This window comes from Labrus mixtus, chromosome 3 (assembly GCF_963584025.1).
Source record: "Labrus mixtus chromosome 3, fLabMix1.1, whole genome shotgun sequence".
Taxonomy (NCBI): Eukaryota; Metazoa; Chordata; class Actinopteri; order Labriformes; family Labridae; genus Labrus; species Labrus mixtus.
Window position 1 is genome coordinate 11961817 of NC_083614.1, and position 22430 is coordinate 11984246.

The 22430-nt window shown below is 43.0% G+C and overlaps 1 protein-coding gene across 1 annotated transcript in view; it reads left to right on the forward strand.

Annotated features, from left to right (window-relative positions):
- Positions 1 to 22430, forward strand: part of LOC132958474 (cadherin-2-like) — an 86999-nt gene that overhangs the window by 34775 nt on the left and 29794 nt on the right. The window contains exons 3-9 of the mRNA XM_061031319.1: positions 7676 to 7896; positions 11511 to 11684; positions 15420 to 15575; positions 19512 to 19656; positions 19766 to 19938; positions 21123 to 21260; positions 21633 to 21818. Of these exons, the coding sequence (XP_060887302.1) occupies positions 7676 to 7896; positions 11511 to 11684; positions 15420 to 15575; positions 19512 to 19656; positions 19766 to 19938; positions 21123 to 21260; positions 21633 to 21818 (1193 nt within the window). The remainder of the gene's footprint in view (positions 1 to 7675; positions 7897 to 11510; positions 11685 to 15419; positions 15576 to 19511; positions 19657 to 19765; positions 19939 to 21122; positions 21261 to 21632; positions 21819 to 22430) is intronic.

Consider the following 22430-nt stretch of genomic DNA (forward strand, 5'->3'; position numbering starts at 1 on the left):
ACCCTTTCAGAGTGTAGCAGAGGACTGACTCTTTTTGTGCCACTACCAGCTCAGCATTCACTCTGCCTGCATGTGTGTATATTAGCAACATATTGCTCTTTCAGGGCCATGGCTGATTGATTTTGCATGCTTTGGCAGTGTAAGGAGGGGGGGGGGGAGGCTGAGGTGAGTGATGCAGCCCTGCCCCACAGAGGCCAGAGAAAAACACTGGCTTTCAAAACAAGGGCAGATGCTAGAAGAAAGCGGAGCAGTTGCCAGGAGAAACAAGGGTGGTGCTGGGAAATCAAGGCATTCCACTAGCGAGAGAGTCTCCGAAAGAAACGTTTTAAACGGGAGGGGGGGGGACGCCACATTGTTCGTCTTTGAGGTCAGAACTTGGATTAGCGTGACCTTCATTTGGGCTCAGAATAGAGAAGTCAGAGAAAAGCGAAACAAGCCACGCTGTTTAGGTCAGTTGATCTGCATTTTTCCACTGTCCACGTCCACCGCAGAGACAGCACATTGTGTACACATCGACTGTTTATAATGCCGTGCAGTGGATACGTTGTTCTAAGAGGGAAAGCGGACTTGATTTAATTTGAATTCTGAAATGACGTTCTCTGCGTATCTCCTGTCTGCATGGGTTGGCTTGACAGAGAGAAGAAGGAAATTGGCCTCTGGCTTTGCTCCTAGACAGAGTTTATCTAGCAAAACCCAGCCGTCACTACGAGACCCACACATACACACACACACGCACACATGCATACATTAAGAATGCAGGGAGCCTCAATGTTCAGGCATGTTTGTGAGTATTTAGCAAAGAGGAAATTGTTTTGGAAGATTTATTCGAGAGGCTTTAATCATTTTTAGTTCTCTTTGTTGTCTTTTAATCTTTGCTTGTGCGTGTGTGTATACACCCACACACACACACAGGCACACACACACACACACACACACACACACATACGCACACAGGCACACACACACACACACACACACACACACACACACACACACTTTGTGTTTGTTCATTTATGTTCATGTTTGATTCTCTTCATCTTCAAGTGTTAAACCTTCAAAGCACTGCTTCAGCTCGGCCCATCCTCCACACCCCGTCACAGTATCGTGCGTTGGACAGTTTTAGCTTCCTTCCCAGTAAACATTTTTTTACCCTTGATGCCTTTTATTAAAAGTTTGATATGTGCTTGTACTGTATATGCTAATCAACCTTCAAAGCTCACACGTGGACAGGTCTAATGGTTCCTGTGTTTTCCTGATCAGCAGTCATAGTACATTTCCTATGTCAGTCAGATTAGTCAGGTTAAATCCTCCGAGGTCAAAGTCCAGACTACTTTAATCATCAGGTTGACCCTCAGTACCCCGCAGAGACGACATCACACAATGTTTGCTTTCCTGTTATGGCCTCATTTTGTCACTTTTAGTATTGACAGTCCAACAACATCGTCGATACGTATTAATCATTAACATGATTTGATGTGTAAAACACTCACATCTGCTCTTTACAAATCATGAAGAACTTTGGTTAAGATTTGGCACTTAGAAATAAAAACGCACTGATTGAGTTGATCCAAGCCGTCAGCGCAGTTATTTATAAATGGTGGTGTCACGGATCACAAAGCCCACCTTAGTCTGTATTAAACATGGACATAGTCTCAGTGACGTCACTCATTGATTTCTGACGTGCAGTTTTGAAGCACAGTTTCATCAATGGTGGTCGCCATGTTGACGATGCTGTCTCAACCATACTTTACTTTCTCACATGCAAAGAGGTGGAGCTGAGGCGGGCCGTAAGCCTCCCGACAAACAGCTACAACATGACCGCTTGCTGTCAGATAAGCCACACCCCTAATTATGCATAACTCCTCCCAAAACGTATGAGGTCTTTAAAAAAAGTCGCGCATACAAACTGGGCTGGTAAAGCCGTGAGCTATATTTAGTGCCAGGCTGTAAACGTGTTGATTTCTGCCGTCAAAATGTCCTTTTTAATAGGGGTGTGCTCCGGGTCAGCCTCTAGTGGACACTCTATGAACTGCTGTTGTCTGCACTTCTGTATTAGCTTCATGTTTCTTCTCCGAAAGGTTGCCCCTTGATGAAAACTTTGCCTCTGTACTTTTTTTTTTTTACAGACGTTGAAGTGTAAATGTATTTTTGCGCCATTTGCCCGTAGGTTTTTTTTTTTTATAACTTGACTGACTGAGCGTTTGTCCAGATTTGTTCATCAGATGTATTTTTCACATCAAATATGTGAGCAGTGAAGTCTTTACAGAGCGCTGTGGGAGGATTTTCAAAGCCTCGTAATGAGTCGCTCTCGCTCGTCCTGAGGCGCTTCAAACCCTTTGAACCGTTTCATCCGTCTCGGTGTCACTGGAGATTTTTTGGTGGCTCGTTGTGGCCTAAATGTGTTTTTGTCAGAGGCTTTATTCTGACATGAATAAATCTTATCACTTTAAGAGGCACGAAGAAGTGAAGTCGCTTTTTTTTAACCTCCTGCTCTTTTCTGTTCTCTGTGTGTGTGTGTGTGTGTGTGTGTGTGTGTGTGTGTGTGTGTGTGTGTGTGTGTGTGTGTGTGTGTGTGTGTGTGTGTGTGTGTGCGTGTGCGTGTGCGTGTGCGTGCGTGCGTGCGTGCGTGCGTGCGTGCGTGCGTGCGTGTGTGTGTGTGTGTGTGTGTGAGAGAGGAACTTCTGTGATGAGCTTTTTCTCCAACAAAGATATTGATCAGATCCCGTTAGCACATTGATCGAGCTTCACTTGTGTGGCACATCCAAGATTGGGAAGGCTTTTCGGGTAACACGCCTCTGCTGTTGCTAAGTTGCGCTTTCAGGCGATGAACCCCATTTACTGGATTATAGTTGTTATCTCACTGCCCTTTTTGAGTGTCAAAATAAAAAAGAATACATGGCGCTCTCACCCACCTTGGCCCCCGGTTCGATTCCTGGTCGTGGAACTAGCTTTGGAGCGGCTGTAGCTCAGCCTGTAGGGACTTGGGTTTGAACCGATCCAGTCCAGTCTGCAAAATTGGTCTGGTAACTGGAGAGGTGCCAGTTCTCTTCTTTAGCACTGCCGAGATCCCCTCGAGCAAGGTACCGAATTGCCCCCACCAGCTCAAGATCGCTCGCTATCAGGGAGTGCCCTTAATCGGACATTTCTCCATTAGTGCCTGTCTATAGGATGTGCATGTGTGTGTATTTCAGCCTATGTGTGTGTAGCATGTTCAACAACTGAGTGTAAATTAAATTTCCCCTCACAGGATTAATAAAGTATATCTTCTTCTTCTTCTTCTTCTAATTAGATGTTGCATATTGTTATGGCTGTATTTCTTGGCAGAAACTGTCATTTCTTGTATTTTGAGTCACAGGACAGGACACATTACAATCCTCTCAACAGAAGCGACCTCCTGATATAAAATGATTGTCCAAAGTTGATCAGAGAAGTCATTGAGCTTTTCACTCCGCTGCTGCTGACGTCGAAAATATAATTGAAAAGAAGGAAACTGACACTATGTGTGTCTGTGAGTCATACTTACATTTATATTCCATGCAGCGGTTTGGGTTAACAGTGTGTTCACACCAGAAAAGTGGCTTAATGAAGTGGACTCAAGGCAGTCAGTGTGCATGCTAATTGCAGTTCACTTTCGAGTGTGCTGTTGATGCAGACTATTGCGATGTCGTCCCGGAGAGAATTAAAGAAGCTGACGGATCCGAGCAGATGGACGATCTCCTCTACACCTCCCATACAGGAGAGTCTGTGAGATCTCATGAGAATACACTCAGACTCTTTTGGCGACTCAAAACATTTGAAGGAGCAGCAGAGGCTCTGCGGACGATCATATTGAGGGAGGAAGTGGATCAAAGAAAAGGAAGGGAAACCAAGTCTCGCCAAACTAACGATGATCAATACACCCAATTTTCACCTGACATTAAAGAAATGCTTAAAAAAAAAACATTGGCATAAAAACATCAACAAAAAATGGTTTGTATGTCCCAAATAATCTTAAAAATAAATCTTTACAGTCATCACACTAGTTCCTGATTTATATCTGATAACATACATGATACCATTTACCTGGGATTTCAGGTAAATGGACTTGAGCTTCTTTTGCCCTTTTCTGGTCTTCTGACGACTCAAAGAACTTCCATTCGTACGCCGCCATCGCCGCAACTTGGTGTTAAGTGTCTTGCCAAAAGACACAGCCGACATGTGTCTGCAGGAGCCGGGGATCCAACCCGACCTTCTAGTTGAGAGCTGACCCAGCCGACCCAACAGTAGTAGTCTAAATATGTCAGTTATGTTGAAGTCATGCACACACACACATGGCTGAAGATTACCAATATGTACCTTCTCCTCTTGAACATTTATTATGACGCAGAGGTTCTCTGGCTGCTTCCTTACCTATTGACTTTATTCATGAAAACAGATCAAAATTATAGATCGTACTTTGTCAACCATAACGTCTCATTAGCTGTGATGTGACTCTACATGTAACTGCAGACAGTGCTGAGACTATTGGAAAGAATGGAGTCACAGCGCAGCCTGTTGGACAAACTTTGAAATGACATTGTTTCTGAATCACTCCAAGAACTGTCGTTTGGTTAACATCATAAAGCATGTACACTGACAAAGTGGTATCACGTTACATCTCCCTGATTGTTACGTTCCCTCATCCTGCTTGGGCATATCTCTGGGTTTGCTGTTGTGTTGTCTGATATGAAAGAATGAACTAGGAGCCAGCAGCACTTTAAAAGCTGTGAGTAGTTCTGCCCCCTGTTCCCTCTGCAGATCACAGGTGTGGGAGGAGACCAGACAGCTCTAACATCACGTAGCAGCAGCATCAGTGTTTTTGAACATGACCATGGATAATGAATGAGCATTTACTCTAAGCTAGTAGAGACCATCAGAGAGGGAGGAGGGTGTTAGAGCTGGAGGGAGAAGGTGGAGGGGTGGAGGAACGTCTCTATATTAGCAGCATCATTTGTTTAGAGTCCAGTGGTTCAGATGTTCAATCAGTTATCGTACGTCTGCAGATCATTTAAATATAAGGTTAAAGCTTGTTGTGAACTTAAACCAGTACGAAAAACCACATTCCAGATCTTAACCACACATTTTATCGTCTGTTATTTATAACTTTCGACACTTTTGAAGGTTTTCCAAAAGATTCAGACCAATCAAATCGTCTATATAGATTTGGAAACACGGTTGAACCTCAGTACTGCTGTGAATAGCATTTGACTAAAAGTCTATTGAATGTAAATGTAACTGTAGTGGTTAGCGGGTGTAACCCCGCCTCTCACCCAATGACAGCTAGGATCGACTGCAGCCCCCGCGACCCCGAACAGAAAAAAGCGGTATAGATAATGGATCAATGGACGAACATAAATATTCCAGCAACTGTAAAATGTCTGAGCTTTAGATGGATAAAGTAAGAAATTAATAGATGCACCTTGGGCTTGAGGAACCTTTGGAAAAGCTTTACTCATTATCATTTCATTGTCATGGATTTCTTAGCTGAAAAAGCAATCAATAATATAAATACTTAGCTGCAAACCCTAATACAATGTCATGCAGACTTACAGGTTGAGATCATAATTGGAACATTCTGAAGCTGTGTTGGACAGAAGACATACACTAAGCATGCCTTTGTAGTTTCTGCATAAACACCGGCATCTAAACTTTCTGCATTACTGTCATCAAAGTTTCTCCTCCGTTCTTCTTTGTGTTAAATTTTCCGTCACTTGGACAGAAACCAGAGCTTTAGCCTCCATCCCCCCCCCCCTCCCTCTCTCTCCCTCTCTCCTCCAGCTGAGATGGAAGAAGTCTATCTGAATGCACTGACTTGTTGTTAATGTGGCTGTGACTGTGATGAGCCGACATTTCCCGTGGACAGCTTTGTTCTGCATGAGCGTGCTGTGTCTCCAATCGCACCGCAGACCAACTTGAGACGATGATTTCCGGTGAAATGCAGTCACAGTTCTGCGTACCTCTGCCCCGCTTTACAAAAAGCCATTTCCTCGTGGAAGGTATCGGCTTTACTTGGCAAACAAATGAAAAGGACAAAATTGGAGGGGGACAAACCCCCGCTGTGCCCGCTGAAAGCCGGTCTGATTTCTGCCCGTTTATGGTTTTACTTCTGCAAATCCTGCCTCAGCTTTAGGATTTACAGGCCGGCTAAACTCCCTCTGGCCAGGTCCATCGATCTTTCCTCTAATGCTCATCTAAAAGCAAGTCAGGTTTTTAATGTCCCTTTTTTCTTCACTCTTACTCAAGCATCCAGTTTTTATTTTCTCCTCGACCTTACACTGTTTTTTTCTAGCTCTTAAAGAAAAATAAACAGCTCCTCCAAGTAATCACTGTCTGTACCTGCCTGTTTTACAGCACAAATCAGAATTTCCTGGACCATAATTTGGTGCACATTTTCATTCTGACATCTTTGGTATTTTTGGATATTTTAATTGGATTGAAGAAATGTTGAATGTTGAAAGGCTGCAGTTCTTTAAAGGCCACATATTATCCTCCTTATCAACCAGTCTAAATAAGTCTCAGAGGTCCCCAAAACATGTCTGTGAAGCTTCTTGTTGTAAATCCACTCTGATCCTGTATTTGATCATGCCTATAAACCCCTCTATTTCAGTCCTGCTCAGAACAGGCTGTTTCTGTGTCTGTAGCTTTAAATGTAAATGTGCTGTGTCTGACCACGCCCCTCTCTGGAAGGGCTTGGGTGGCTCTGGCTTCCTCGCTCCATGTCCTGTTGTTTACGGTGAGAAGGCAGACTCAGAGGGCAGAACAAACACCTAGCTGTGGGAGTGTCACCCACCTGGGGGAGGGGTTACTGCCCTTTGTGATGTCACGAAGGGGAAATCTCCAAACAGCCTGTTTGAGCACACATTTTCTGAAAAGTGAAGCAGAAAAAAGACGGAGAGGATGGACTTTGCTCATCATGGGGGGTTTGTAGACAGACTAGGGACTCATATTAAAGAGAAACATGATGATGTGACCTTTAACATTGGATGTCCATGTTAAGGGAGGGTAAAGCATTCACATCATATGAAGGAATCACCGCCAGGAAACAGCAGGACTCATCCATCTGTCATTGGCAGCTCTTTCAGAAAGCATATAGATTTGGCATTTTCTTCTCATTCAAGTTGCCAATAAAGCTTCAAACTAACACCAACTGTGTTTTTCTCTTTCAACACATAGCTGTGTCGTTTGAAGCAGGACATTTCTTTCTGATTTTGAAAGCTTGGTGTTATCCAGAAAAAGTAATCGACAAACAAAAGGAGAGAAAAATCTAACTGAATGTAAACCTAACTTTTTTTTTTAAACAACATAACATTAGTTGTGAGCTATTTCACCTCCTCTCATGTCATCCATTAATATTGATTTTCCTTTAATGAGGCCTGATGTGTGTGTGGTATCTTCAAGCTGACAGACATCATCTGAAAAAAAGGAAATGTCTGTAAATAAGAACTTCCTGCCGGATAAAAGTTGCATTTGAAAGTTAAACACATTATGGATGGCTGCTGGGTATATATGGACATCTAACCTTATTAAAATACAGCACACACCACTCCCACTTACATCCCGCAGGTGATTGACAGTTTTTTTCACTGAGTCTGACGTCCGTCTCCATCTCTCTCCCCCTCACTCTCTCTCTCTCTCTCTCTCTCTCTCTCTCTCTTAGTGAGCTTTGTGGACTGCGGTGGAGGGAAGGTGTGGTTCGAGGCTGGAGATTCTTCTGACTTCAGGGTGAGTGAGGATGGCGTCGTGTACAGCCTGCGGCGCCTCAGCCTGGCAGGAAAGGGAAAAGCCGGGTTGGTTGTCTACGCTCGAGACCTGCATTCCAAACAGATCTGGAAGACCAGAGTTCACCTCCATCATGGTAGAGATGCAGGACCCCAACAGGTAACACAGTAGCACCATTTAACAGTTGTTTACATGGACCCACTTGTCATTTTGTAACACGGCACAGAATATGGACAGAAGTGTTTTAACACTGTGAATAACCAGAGAAGGTTTTTTTTTCGCTTTGCTCTTTATCTGACACATTTATGTTCCTGGAAGCTTCTTAGCTCTCTTCCATAACCATTATGTGTTCAAAGGTATAAATACCCCTGTGTATTAAAAGGAGAATGTGCAACATTTGACACATAAATAAATCAGAAATCCAGTATGTGCTCTATAAATGTCTCTCATGACTGTATACAATGAGTGAGACGCACGAGTACTGCAGTCTGTGTTGTTGTCAGCGTTGCGTTTACATCATGTTTACATGGACGGCCGGCTCATTCCCTTGTGTATAAAAGCTGTTTGAATGAGGTACTAGAGAAGAAGAATGACACGTAAGCGTTTTTAGATTATGGTCATTCCTTCTAAATGTACATACAATGTGAAGCTAAGAGCTAACTAAAGAGCGCTAACATTAGCCTGCTAACAAAAACAATGCAACTCGAGACAAGGACAATTTTGTCCGCTGCTTGCGCTCTTAGTGTTTACATATGGTGTGTTCCAACTCCTTTGTGCGACTGCGAGGGGAGAGGGGTTGGAGGTGTGTCGCTGGAGGAGAGCGGAGGATTCAGTATGGTGGAGGTGTGGCCAAACAGCAGTTTGTTTTGGTTTCATGCTGGTGCTCAAGGGCGACATCTACTGGATCAAAAAGTCGCACATTCTTCCTTTAAGTGAAGTCAAGTTTATTTCTATCTCATAATTCATCAACAAGGCGATTCAGAGTCCTTCATACACGACATATAAGAAACAGAAACGTGAAAATAGAAATGTAAGAAGAGTAAATATGAAAGTATGTTTAAAAAAATATCCAACAGGAATACAGAAATAAGAAATTAAAATACAAAATATATAAATAACCTAAGGTTTATAACAGTGATGTTGTCTGCTCTGAGCACCTTTCAATGTTATATAACTCTAAGGTCCCTGACTACAGAGTCTTATATTCTCGACGGTCACAGATTCACCTGCTGGTCTTTCCTCATTGACATTGATTCAGACTCACAGTTTGCTCCGTCTGCGTTCGGGCACAGCCCTAAGGTGCCTTGGAAACCCACCCAGGGGTGCTGTGGTGGTGAAATCCCCCCACAGTCTTAACAATCCAACACTACAACAATTTGTTATGGAGAATTGTGTTCTGTCAATAATAATGAACTATAACTAATGAAGAAAGCTTCTTCTTTTTCTCATGTTTGTTTGTTGGTTATTACGATACTTCTATTGTTTTACACATTGAACACATACCAGAAATATTCGTAATAATAATGATAAATTGAGCTTTAAGTGTTTCAGAGTTGCATCAACTCTCTAATGTGAGAAATTGTTGTTTGTTGGTTTTTTTAATTGAATTCCTTCAATTGTTGATCATTATAAAACATTCTTCAGGAAACCTGTGATGGACCACTTTTAATTGTGTGATATGAAACATTGATTTATAAAAACATGAATGATAAATGGACTTGACCTTGTATAGTTCTTTTCTAGTCTTCTGACTACTCAAAGCTCTTTTACACCTCAGATCACACCTACACATTCACACACTGATGGTAGAGGCTGCTCTGTAGTGAGACCATCAAAAGTAACTAATCCCATTCATACACATTGACACACTGCAGACGAAGCAGCGGGAGCAATTTGGGGTTTAGTGTCTTTCCTAAGGACACATCAGACATGTAGCTGCAGGAGCTGGGGATCTAACCCCTGACCTTCTGGTTGAGAGACGACCGACTCTACAAACTGATCCACAGCCGCCCATACCAGAATATAACTATACAAGCTCAAGTCCATTTACCATTTAAACATGCTCAGTACACAGCAATGACTGGGTGAGAGTGAATAAACAGTGCACACAGATAGTCTGTCTATGACCCATGAGGCTTAAGAACAATTCATGACCAGATACAGAACATGACAGCTTTAACACATACCTTGATCTGAGGCTGAAGATGCCCGTTGTGTGAAGCAGAATCATGAAACAGTATGAAAACGATGTGCTGTCATCGGCTTCAGTAATGTTGGAAGAGCTACGACGTACAGATAGAAAATCAGCTTTTCTAGCCCAGCAGGCTTCAGAGGTTGGCCAAGCCGCTCATTGCAGAGACAAAACTAGTCCAACAGCCATCTGTTGGTTTGTTTCATTTACAACAGCGATAATAAGGCTCTCTGCGTGTATTGATACTGGACACTGGCCTTGATTGGCCATTCTTCTGAGCCCACCCCACAAATAGCCAGCTGCCATATGCTTTAGCTGCTATCAGCATCACTCGCTGTGTTCATTGAGGAGGAGAATCCCAAAGAGTGAAAGGAGCTGTCAACAATTATTCATATGAAATATTCACTCATGAGGAGAAGCCATCAGCACTGTGACCTTTAACTAAGAGGTAGGACCAAGGATGGTATCAAATCAAAGTGAACAGTAAGACAAACAGGCATCACATCATTTACAACCCACCATGCTTGAAATGTCAGTTAAATCAGTCTTTGTTGAGCCATTGTGACAGGGTCTCACTGAAACAACACCTGAGTTCTTTTAATTGTTGACTCTCACATGTTCATCATATCTTCTTGCGTTGATCATTGTTTGAATATTAATAGTTGTTTATGATCCTTATCTTTGTTTTAACTCCAAGCTATCCATCAATCCATCCAATGTTCATAACACTTTTTGCTGTTCAGGGTGGTAGGGAAATTGGAACCCATCCCAGCTGTCATTGGGCGAGAGGCGGGGTTACACCCTGGACTGGTCACCAGTCAATCACAGGGCTGACATATAGAGACAGACAACCAGCCACACTCACAACTACGGAGAATTTAGAGTCACCAATCAACCTAACAAGCTTGTCTTTGTACTGTGGGAGGAAGCCGGAGTACCCGGAGAGAGCTCACTTTACACAGGGTGAACATGCAGACTCTACACAGAGAGGCTCCTGTCAGACGGGGATTCAAACCAGGAACCTTCTCACTGTGAGGCAACAGAGCTAACCACTGCACCACCGTGCAGCCAAACTCAAAGTGTACTCATGGTTTACCCCTTTTCAATAGTTTTTATAGTGATGGGGGGTAAGGGTAGGGTTAGGGTTATACATTTGTTACACTTGATATTATGTGATATTAAATTAACAGAAAACTAAAGCTAATGAAGCCTTCAGAAAGAACCGACCTTTACTTCAAGGTGAGAAGGTGAAGGGGGGTAAAGATAATGAGAAGCTCTTTCCTTTCCTTAACATCCTGTGTTTACTCTGCAGTGTAGCTGCTCAATGACCAGTCAAGCAGATTTGTGGTTACAAAGGCGCGCACACACACACACACAAAAGGTGACAGGTGGTGGTCATTTGTCAGACTGACTATAATGAGAGCATTAATCCAAGCCACTGGAATGCATTCAGAAATACCCTGAGTCACCAAGGTTTCCCAGCAGGCTGGCTCTGCCACTCAGCCGTGCTGTGCTGTGCTGTGTGCATCTGTGTGTGTGTTTGCGTTGCCCAGTACACACTACTTGTTTACTGTCTCTACAGGTGAAGCCCAGTGATGCAACACTGACTCAGCATGTAAGGGAGATCTTGTTTCCATGGCACAGCGTGGTTGTCAGGGGTGATGGCACTCTGAGGCGAGTGAAGAGAGACTGGGTCATTCCACCTATCAACGTCCCCGAGAACTCACGAGGACAGTTCCCTGAGGACCTAGTCAGAGTAAGTACACACACACACACACACACACACACACACACACACACACACACACACACACACACACACACACACACACACACACACACACACACACAGTGTAGGCCTGTCTTACAGCAGGCGTGAGGACCCATCATTGACAAGCCCTAAAGATTACATCACAGTTTTATTTTTTTCATTGTCAATGAACAAATAATACAGAAGCTAAAACACTGAAACTCAGCGTTTAAATGTAAGTTCAAACAGCAACAGTGCCGAGGTTGTTCTAATATATCAACAGGAAAAGGTAGACATTCTTCGTTAAATATATTCAGGACAAGTTATGGCCAAGGTAAACGGTCAAAACGTCTGGCAGAACGATATGTATATGGTGTTCATGCTATAGAACAGGGTTTTTATTTACAGTCTGAACGTATGATAGCTCTATTATGTGAAGTATGGACGATGTTAATAAGCACTAATAATTGAAAATAGGTTTGAGGTAAGTAATACAACCTTGGTAACCTAATCATTTCTGTCATTGTGTATGAATTATATTGTACTCCTAATGTTCTGTGAAAGCACACTCTGGCTGTCCTTGTAAAGCTATGAGCAGGTTCTGTGGTAGTGAATCAGTTAAGTGATGGGATTATATAAGGTAAATGTGTTTTTCTACCAGATATTATAAATGTCTGTTTAAATTAAGGTTTTAACAAAAAACATTCAACAGATGTCTCAACGGGGACAGTGAGACTTGATTCTTCTCATCCTCTGATTGATGCATGAAGAGTTTTGTTTTCAAGTACTGACAGGAGTCTGTTGTACTCTTAAACTCTGTAAGTAAGTCGTCACCCTGGCTGAGCACATCATTCAAACGGGACCCCTCCTCCTGGGCTCATCGCCCCCCAGAAGCGCACACTCACTGCAGGACGTAGTGTGTACGTTTACTGCTTGTGCCTACACTGCAAGCTACCGCACGCTAGCACAAGCAAACCGCTGTTGTTCTGAACCTGCCTGTGCAACAGACAGCTGACCGGGTCTGTGGGTTCACCCGTCTTTTGGAACGAGCTTTATCAACTTGGTGTTTCGACTCACCATGATGATATTCTCTTTTCGTCCACGTCTGTCATATTCCCTGGTTTAAATCCCATTCAATCACTGAATTGTATCACCTCCTAAACTCATCTGAGCTCTGTCATTGGCTGAAGGAAACACACCAGCTCCCCATCCAGAAATGTCCCAAGTCAATGAAAACAAACAAAAACATGAAAATGGAGTCAGAGGACAGGCTCTCTGCAGACACAGTAAACACCACACATGTATGGAGGCCCAGAAGGGATGATTGAGCGGCTTTAATTTTGTATAAGTCTATATTTTATTATTTCGGAAAATGCTTCTGACTCTTTAACTTTAAGCTACATCTGTTGCTAACAGGTGCATTCAATCTGACACATCGCAGCTTTTTAAAGCTCAGCGACGAGGTGGTGGACCAGACAAACTCACAGACGGCTCCAAATGAGTGCTGAAGCACAAGGCCACAGAAGTCCCATTTCATCTTTTACATTGCTCGCTGCAGAGATCCAGACTGACTCTGGAAGCTACATCGCCTCACAAACAGTTTGTGTGGAGCTTCATGAAGTGGAGCAGCTGCACACAAGCCCCTCAGCACCACGTGCAATACTGAGCATCAGCTGGAGCTGCGACTGAACTTTTGAACTCCTGGATACATGTTCTTTAACGTGTGAAATGAACCGTCACTAACAGTCCAATGATGTGGCTTTGGCAGAGGCTTTAACAATGGCATACATTAAATGGCATTGTACCAACTCTTTAAGTTTGTTTGAGGAGGGATGATGGTATTGTACTGATTTTTGGCTATGCTCAGGGACGGCTAGTATAAATCAGCTTGCAGGGCTTTCTTATTAAGATGAGAGAATTATTCTTCCAATAACTTACAAAAGACTATTTTAGTTTTTCAGACCCTAGAGTAGTTACTGAACCTTATCGTTAAAAGAAAAACACTCAATCTATCTCAGGGACTGTGTCCACAGACAGCGATTGAAGCACTGAAGCAACTTCTGCTTCCCTCGGAAGACGGCCGGGTGAAACCGACCTGAGGAAGAGAAAATGTTTACCGACAAGCTAATGTATCCAAGTATCATTTACAAGACGTTTTTATCACAGCAGCACGTACTGCAACACTACGGCAGCTTTAGGAGCAGTTCCTGCTTCCTTATGCAGCGGTCTTTGACGTGACATCCAATGTTTCCACGGTAACGGTAAACCTGTCTGTCATGGCGGTTTTGTCATAGCAGCCACCACACAAAGACACATCCCGTTATAAGAATAAAAATGAAGGATTTCTCTGGCTTTGATAAGTGTTGGAAATGTTTGAGGTAATGTAAGAACTCGAAAACATCGGTTAAGTCCATTTTCAATAAATGTTGATATTTTAGTGTAAAAATTCGACATAATGCACCTTTAAACGTCAAACTTCTTGACTGAAATCATTCCTGTAGAATGACATGACAGTGTTTCGTCATGAAGCAGGACTATGAGTTCTATTATTTTTGACCTTGATTTGAAGTTGCAGCTTACATCGCTGTCATTTATTGTGCTTTGTAAACATCCGTCTTTGGGGTGATGCCTTTCTCTGCTTTGTTTGTGATCAAATGGACAGTACGCAGGCTATTTATGGTGCACCAGGCACTGCATTTTATTTAGACTTCAGCTCCAATCAGACTTTCTTTAGTTATGTGGCTGGAGCCTCAAGTAGTGCTGTGTGTTGCCTGTGCAAGCCCAAGTCATCCTGACAGACAAGACACATCCAGGTCGCATTCAGAAGGTTAAGCTCCACTTAAATATCTTTTATTTTCACCTTTAAAAAACACCTCTGCTTACTGTTTTTTTTTTGGGGGGGGGGGGTCTTCTAAAATACACTAACAGCTAACAGCCCTGACACACCAAGGAGAACGTTGCCGGTCAGTCCTAGTTAGACAGGTCGTGGCCCTAGTTTTTGCGGTGTGTCCGGCTCTGTCGCTACCCGTCAGCCCCCCTAGGCCTTTTCGGTGGTTGGTGAGAGCAATCTCTCTGATTGGCTGTTTCATTTCTCTCCAGCTCTCGACACGGGTTCAGGAAAGCCCCTTGAGCATGCCGCTGTAGTATCCATGCTTTCACCCATTAGTGTGGTTTCTCCTTATTTGTCGCCTCCGTCTCTTCTTTTCTTTTTCCACTAAAAGACCAAGGGCTGACAACGGCAGTGCCATTTTCTACTTTTTATCAGATATTATTCTCCATTAGTAGGCTACCTATGATACAAGTGGTGACCGACAGCGGTGTGAAAATGGTCTTCTCGTATCATAACAACGGACTGCCGCCGCCTGCTGGCATGGAGAGTTATTTCCTCTCACACATGTGCAGAGCGTACGTGGTGGTCGGCCGTCGGCTGTAATCTTTGTGGTGTGTTCTAGTGCAACTTTTTGGCCAAGACGTGAGGCGACGTGAGGCGACTTGAGGCGACATGAGGCGACGCCACAGGCGGCCTTGGTCGCCACTAGTTATTTTCCGTCTGCTTGGTGTGTCAGGGCCTTAACATTAGAGAAGCTTATTTTACACAGGATGTATACTTGTATATTTAATCCAATCTCTCTCAGGTTTTACTTCCCACTTTAACGGTTTCTCTACATCCGTCTTTTGCTTTTCCTGTGTATAGTAAATTATGAATCTCTGGCTGACATTCCTATTCTGTCTGTGCTTTAGATCCGCTCGGACCGAGATAAGAACCGAATGCTGCGTTACAGCGTGACGGGCCCTGGAGCCGACCAGCCTCCAACTGGCATTTTCATCATCAACCCGATCTCAGGCCAGCTGTCTGTCACCAAGCCTCTAGACAGAGAGCACATCTCCAACTTCCATGTAAGTCTCCCTTCTCCTGAAATGCTGATATGAACAGCAGAGCAAACTGATCGAGTCACTTCAGTTTTGGTTTGATTTTTTCATGTCAATGTTCTTTTGACTTACCGCAAGTCAAACACACTTAGGACCATAATTTGACCTCGTAAATTGCGTAAATCTAAAGTTCATGGCACAAAGTGGTGCGAGGTGTGTCCAACTTCTTATTGCTGATTACGCAAAGAGGTTGGACTAAGTAGTGATTGATTATAAATAGATGTGTTAGGGGCGTAACATGAGAGTAAGATCTCAGGCAGGTTCTCCAGCAGGCTAGAGCATTGGTATTTTATTTCCTCAGTGGATTTCATTCTTTATTCTTAAACATACCGAACTCCAGACGGTTCAGTTAACTTGTGCCCCTGAGAACACATTCATTAGTTAACTTGCTATTTAAACAGTTAACTTGCTATTTAAACAACATGAGCTCTAGATGTTTAAATGACAACTCCCTCAGCAGGATGATAGGAAAGACCTGCGCTGCACGCCAAGAGGCTTTGCACTGGGCGTATGTTAGGTCCCAATGTTAGCTGAACCACAGAGGCCCTAAGGTCAGGAAGACTGGAAAATCATTTTTCACAAATGTATGCTAAAAGCTAAAATACACATTTGTTCACAGTAGAAAAAGGAAATCATGAAGTTAAAGAGTTTAGCACAGTCCAACGCCATTCTGTGGATTTTATTTAAAGAAAAGGTTGAACATGTTAAGAAATACTTTGAACTGTTTTCTAATAAGATCATGTGAGCTTGAGTCAGGAGAGAACATGCTAGTTCGGATCTGTCCAAAGTTTAAAAATACACTGACCAACCCCTCTGGAGTTACTAATGGAGCGGTTATTTTCTGATTAGGTAATCCATATCTCTTTTTGCTTTAAACAGGGAGTCACGTGCCTCCCCTGACCATAAAAAAGAGGATAACATCAAAGCATTACTGGTTACACCTTACCAACAGTTCAAGATGTTAACAAAAAATATTGATATACTTGGCTCCAAAGGCCCGTTTTGTCCTGATTCCAGTAAAACCTGTGCTTCTCAGAAGTGAAACTCAGAATTCACTGGAACAGGGAGAGAATGTCACACTGTTGCCAAAACACCAGAATGAAACTTGGCTTTTGTTTTATCTCTGCAGGCAGGTTTCTGTACACAGATTTTTGGAGAGGAAACATTCCTCTTTGACTTTCACTTATGATGTTTAACACCAACAGAGTGGTCTCTACTGAATGATGTGTCACTGTTCCAAGGCGAAATAAACCCTATAGCACAACTCGGTTAAAAAAAAAAAAAAAAAAAACAGCAGTCTTTACTTACAAAGGAAATACAAGTATACAAATCCAGGCAGGCAAACAGTTAAAGAGGTAAGACTGACTCAGAACTTCCACCAGATATGTGTGCATTTGGTGTCCGCTCCGGTCCGTTACGGCTCTGTGCACCCTCGTCTGTCTACACCCATAGGCTGCATTCTAGTGTGCAGCACGGAGAGCACAGCCGTCAGCTGGAGTGCCGGGACAAAATAATTCTCACGGTAACGTTATAGATTCTCTTGCGACAGCGCAAGATAATAAGACTGTATAAAACATTCATAAGGTCATTGTTCCCAACCAATCAAAATAAAGTGTTTTATTCTGAAATTAAACCAGATGTTTTAATGTTGTTTCGGTGTCTGACTTCCTGTCTCGCTCGATCTTTTCTGTGCTAAATTGAAGTGCCGTGGAAGCCTCAGACGCAGCGCGGCGGAGCCAGTGGAAGCACACACACTGAATAAAGTAAAAACCTATCAGCTCCGCTGTCCTAACGGAGCAGAGACGGACCGAACGCACATCTGGCTGAATTTAGGCTTGAGGCAAAATCTGATATCCAGACTTAGGTAAAAAAAAAAAATCAACAAACTCACAAGACATAGAAACAGTAGAAAGCTACAAGTAAATACACTGAGACATTCTCAGAAGTGAAAGTCAAACTGGTTAAATGTGCGGGGAGCTAATCAAACAATAGGGAACAGTGTACTGGGAATGAACAGGTGAGGAGGATCAATGCGCAGAGAGGCAGGCAGGTGTGAGCGGCCCGGGACGTGACATGATGTGACTGATTGTATCAAAAGTTGGTCCACAACACATCTGTATCTTAAATAATGGTGTGAAAAGTAATGTGGCTGCACCTCTTTGCCTGATCATCTCATTGTAAGGATGTAGGTTATAAATAAAATGTGTTTTTTCAACTTTACCTGCTTATAATGTGTTTGAAGATGAATTATAACCTGGATTTAAACTAAATAAAATGCTGCTTAACTCCAGACCTAACCTTTATGCCGTCTATTTGCTGGAGATAAAGATAGAAGAACACGTCTTGAACTTTCTTCCTGCTTCACTTGACGGCTGAATCTGCTCAGCGCTGCCTCACCACCCTGGTTTTATGTCATCCTCTTGATTTTATTTTCATCTGTGCTGTCACTGTGCTGAGTATATTTTCTCTCTCTCTCTCTCTCTCTATCTCTCTCGCTCGCACGGAGATGAAGATGTTTTTTTTCTTCTTAAAGAAGACTCTTGGTGTTTGCTTACTATATCTAATACAGTCACATCCACCTCTGAGAGCAGAGTCTAACCTTTTGATCTGTAGGAATGCACACACGCATCACACGGGGGAGTGGAAATCTGGAGTCGCAGCAGGGTAATTTGCATTTAAGCTGTCTGATGAATATTCATGTGATTGGACGTAGTTGTCAGAGCTGGGAGCGCGGATTGGCCATCATGTTTATTCATGAGGGAGTCTTTGGCTCTTTGAGAGCCCGATACAGATGCTTCATACTTTATAAAGGGATGGTTTATCGGGGCTTCAAGGCCAATCAATAGCTACTGTCAGCATTTCTGACCAATGTATGCTAAATAAATACATGCCTTAGGTGCACCTCTTTCAAGTCAACATCAAAGACGTAATAAAAATGATGTCGTCAGTTTCATAGTTTAAGTATAGAATTGTAAAAACTGTACATTTTTGCTTCTACACGTTTATTACCTTATTTGAAGTTTTCATGTCCTGATCCTGTATGCAACAAGTCATTAAAGATCTTTCAGTGCAGAGATGACGCGACTGAAGATGTATCTTTTTTCACGTACCTGAGTTGTTGAATGAGGAGCACTGGAAAATGAATCACATGCTCTGAAAAAGCATGAAAGATCAGCCTATAATATTAAATCTATGCTGCAAATCCTTCATCAAATCGAATGTGTTTGTCATACCTGAAGTAGTACAGTTTTCACTCATAGTGGGTAAGGGTTACTCATAGTAACAAAGATCAGGATACAGTACTAGTGTCATCAACTATGGCGGCTGTGGCTCAGTGGTAGAGTCGGTCGTCCCTCGATCCCCAGCTCCTGTAGACACATGGCCGATGTGTCCTTGGGCAAGACTCTTAACCCCAAGTTGCTCCCGCTGCTTCATCAGTTGCGCATGAATGGATGAGGTCATACTGATGGACTCTTTACACAGCAGCCTCTACCATCAGTGTGAATGTGTAGGTGTGACCTGCGGTGTAAAAGTGCTGAGTTGGCAGAAGATTACAAAAGCGCTGCTCAAGCTCAGGTCCATTTAGTGTGTGACAGAATGCCTGCAAAATGACTTCCAATTCCCCCAGTGCTACGTTGTGTTTAATGCGAACGTAAACAGGGATCATTAACATAGCTCATATTAGCTTTAATCCACATGTGAGCATTCACTCTCTCTCCTCTAACATGCAATCCCTGAGTTTGAGCAGTGAAAAGAAACTGTCCCCCGAGCTGATTATAGCACCACAGATGATCAAGCATGAGATCACACGAAATGGCCTGACATCAACCCATACCACTGAAACTGATAGGAAGTGTGTGTGTGTGTGTGTGTGTGTATGTGTGTGTGTGTGTTTGTGTACAGTTACGAGCCCACGCTGTGGACCTAAACGGGAATCAGGTTGAGAACCCCATCGACATCGTCATCAACGTCATCGACCAGAACGACAACAGACCAGAGTTCACACACACGATCTTCAACGGCTCTGTACCCGAGGGTTCCAAGCCTGGTAACAACACACACACATACACACTCGGACACACACGCTTGTAACTTGTGAATTTCCCTGCTCTTCATTGATATATATCTGTGTTGACTGGTTATGTGTTTCCCTGCAGGATCCTTTGTGATGACAGTGACATCAGTGGACAAGGATGATCCAAAAACTGCCAATGGGATGCTGCGATATAAGATCTTGTCCCAGAATCCCCAGAGCCCCTCCTCCAACATGTTCACAATTAACAACAGGACTGGTGACATCATCACAGTGGCAGCAGGCCTCGATCGTGAGGTCTGTGTTCGTGTGTGTGTGTGTGTGTGTGTGTGTGTGTGTGTGTGTGCGTGAAGGGAAGGGCATTTTGTAAGGCTCATCAATAAACCCATATGGAGCAGCTGCTTCCTCGCCTGTGGATGTCTCTGCCGCCTGCAGTGATTCTTGCAGAACAAAAACAGCTTCCAGATTTTTTTTTCTACATATATTTTTAAATCAGTAGATGCTACAGATATTCCTCATTTCTCAAGACATGATATCTATAAGTCTAAGTTGAACGCTTCTTCATTTTCATCCGAACAGCTCTACATGATTCATATCTACACTTGTTTTATTAAAATTAGTTGTTAATATTATGGAACATTACACGTGCCTAATCTTAATACACAATTTGAAACATGCATGAATATTCATTAAGCATAGTTTATATATTTAAATTCTGGTTTAAGACAACAGCTGTGGATCTGTTTGGTAGAGTCGTCGTCTTTCATCCCCAGCTCCTGCATCAACATGTACGATGTGTCCTTGTGCAAGACACTTAACCCCGAGTTGCTCCCTTCTGATTGGCAGCAGCGTGTGAATGTGTATGAATGGGATTAGTCAAGACTGATGGTCACTTTACATAGCAACCACTGCCTTCAGTGTGTGAATGTGTAGGTGTGACCTGCGGTGTAAAAGCGCTTTGTGTAGTCGGAAGACTAGAAAAGTCCATACAAGCTCAAGTCCATTTACCATTTGCGAACATTATTTCCAAAATCAAGAAGAAGCTTTTCACTAAAATTGTAGTTACTACAGTTTTGTTTGAAAATAGGACGACATTGTCGATGTAGTTAAGGACATCCATGTATTCAATAGAAAGTCTTCAGGTACAGTGTAACTTTGTTTGTCATTTTTTTTCATATAATGGGATTTATATTGTTTTGCTGTTAAAGGTATAAAGGTTATTAAAATGTGTTAATGTAGCAGTCACGTGCTCTCTGAACACACCTGTAGATCAGCACTGATCGACTCGTACGCTTTATTGGTAGAGCTTCATTCAGGTCTGCTCTACATACTGAGTGTGTTTAGATTGAATATGTCATACACTGATCCATCAAGCTGAAACAATTGTATTCTAGTGACAGTGTACTTGAACTACATCTTATAATATTTACTGTATTACATATTTCCTGTACTTGAACCTCTTTATTTCTCTCGGTTTCTAGAAAGTCACCCAGTACACTCTGATCATCCAGGCCACAGACATGGAGGGAAACCCCACATATGGCCTGTCCAACACCGCCACCACTGTCATCAGAATCACCGATGTCAACGACAATCCCCCAGAATTCACGACAGACACGGTAGGTCCGCTCAGAGCTTTTCTTACAAATCGAACGGTTCCCAAACTGCATGCGACTCTCGCTGTTCCTCTACACAGGACTGAAGCGCTTCACGTTTGATCGATACCGGCAGATGGTAAAGGAGTGATAAACCAATGAAATGGAAGATGTGTGTTGCCTTCCTCAGTAAAGTGGAAATGCTTTGACAGACGGGAGCAGACTTGTGGGAAATGTGGCCTTTATTTCGGGAAACAGAATCACTTTGTGTGAGACGGAGCCCATTGTCTCCTCCTTTGTCTCGTTTTCCCACAGTCCCTATATGAATGTATCGATGTTACATCTGCAGTGGAATATTAGTTTTGAAAACGCTGTTTCTTTGTCGTCCTCTTTCAGTTCTTTGGAGAGGTTTATGAAAACAGGGTGAATGTGATCGTCACTAACCTCACCGTGACGGATAAAGACCAGCCTCACACTCCAGCCTGGAGCGCTGTGTACCGCATCATTGCTGGAGACCCCACTGGACGCTTCTCCATCCCCACTGACCCCACCACTAACGAAGGCCTGCTCACTGTGGTCAAGGTGGGAACTGGTCTCCATTACACACACACATACACACACTCTCAGAAATGGACATATGAAGGTGTATCTGCCTGAAGCAAAGATTATTTAGTATTGTACTTGTTTGATGATTCCTCTCTGATGTACAAATCTTTTTTTTTATACTATACTATACTATACTTTTCTATACTATTTGGTTTCCCGTCTTCTACTTAAATATCTCGTCCTTCAGGGGCGTTCAGAGAAGCAGGCTCTACTGCACCTGTCTGTTAAAAGGTGTATAATTCTGGGACATGAGAGCGCTGAAATAATTGAGATTGTTCCCTTTCCTGGGGTTTCTGTGGTTGCCATGGCAAGCTGCCGTCATCAGCAACCCCTCACTGTCTGAAAGCATCTCTGAGGTTTCAGTGCTGGTCCGTTGGGATGGCTGTGCTCATTGCTGAGAACATAAGGCACATTTTAAAGATAAAAACTGTTCTACAAAATCTGCATGTCAAGCAGCTTAAATGGCTCTCTGGCACTCTTTTCTATTTCATTTCCTCGACAAAGCTTTTTTCTAGTCAATATCCATTCAGCGAATAATCAGCTGGGGGAGAAAAGGTAGCTGGATGACTTTTCAACATGAACGTAATA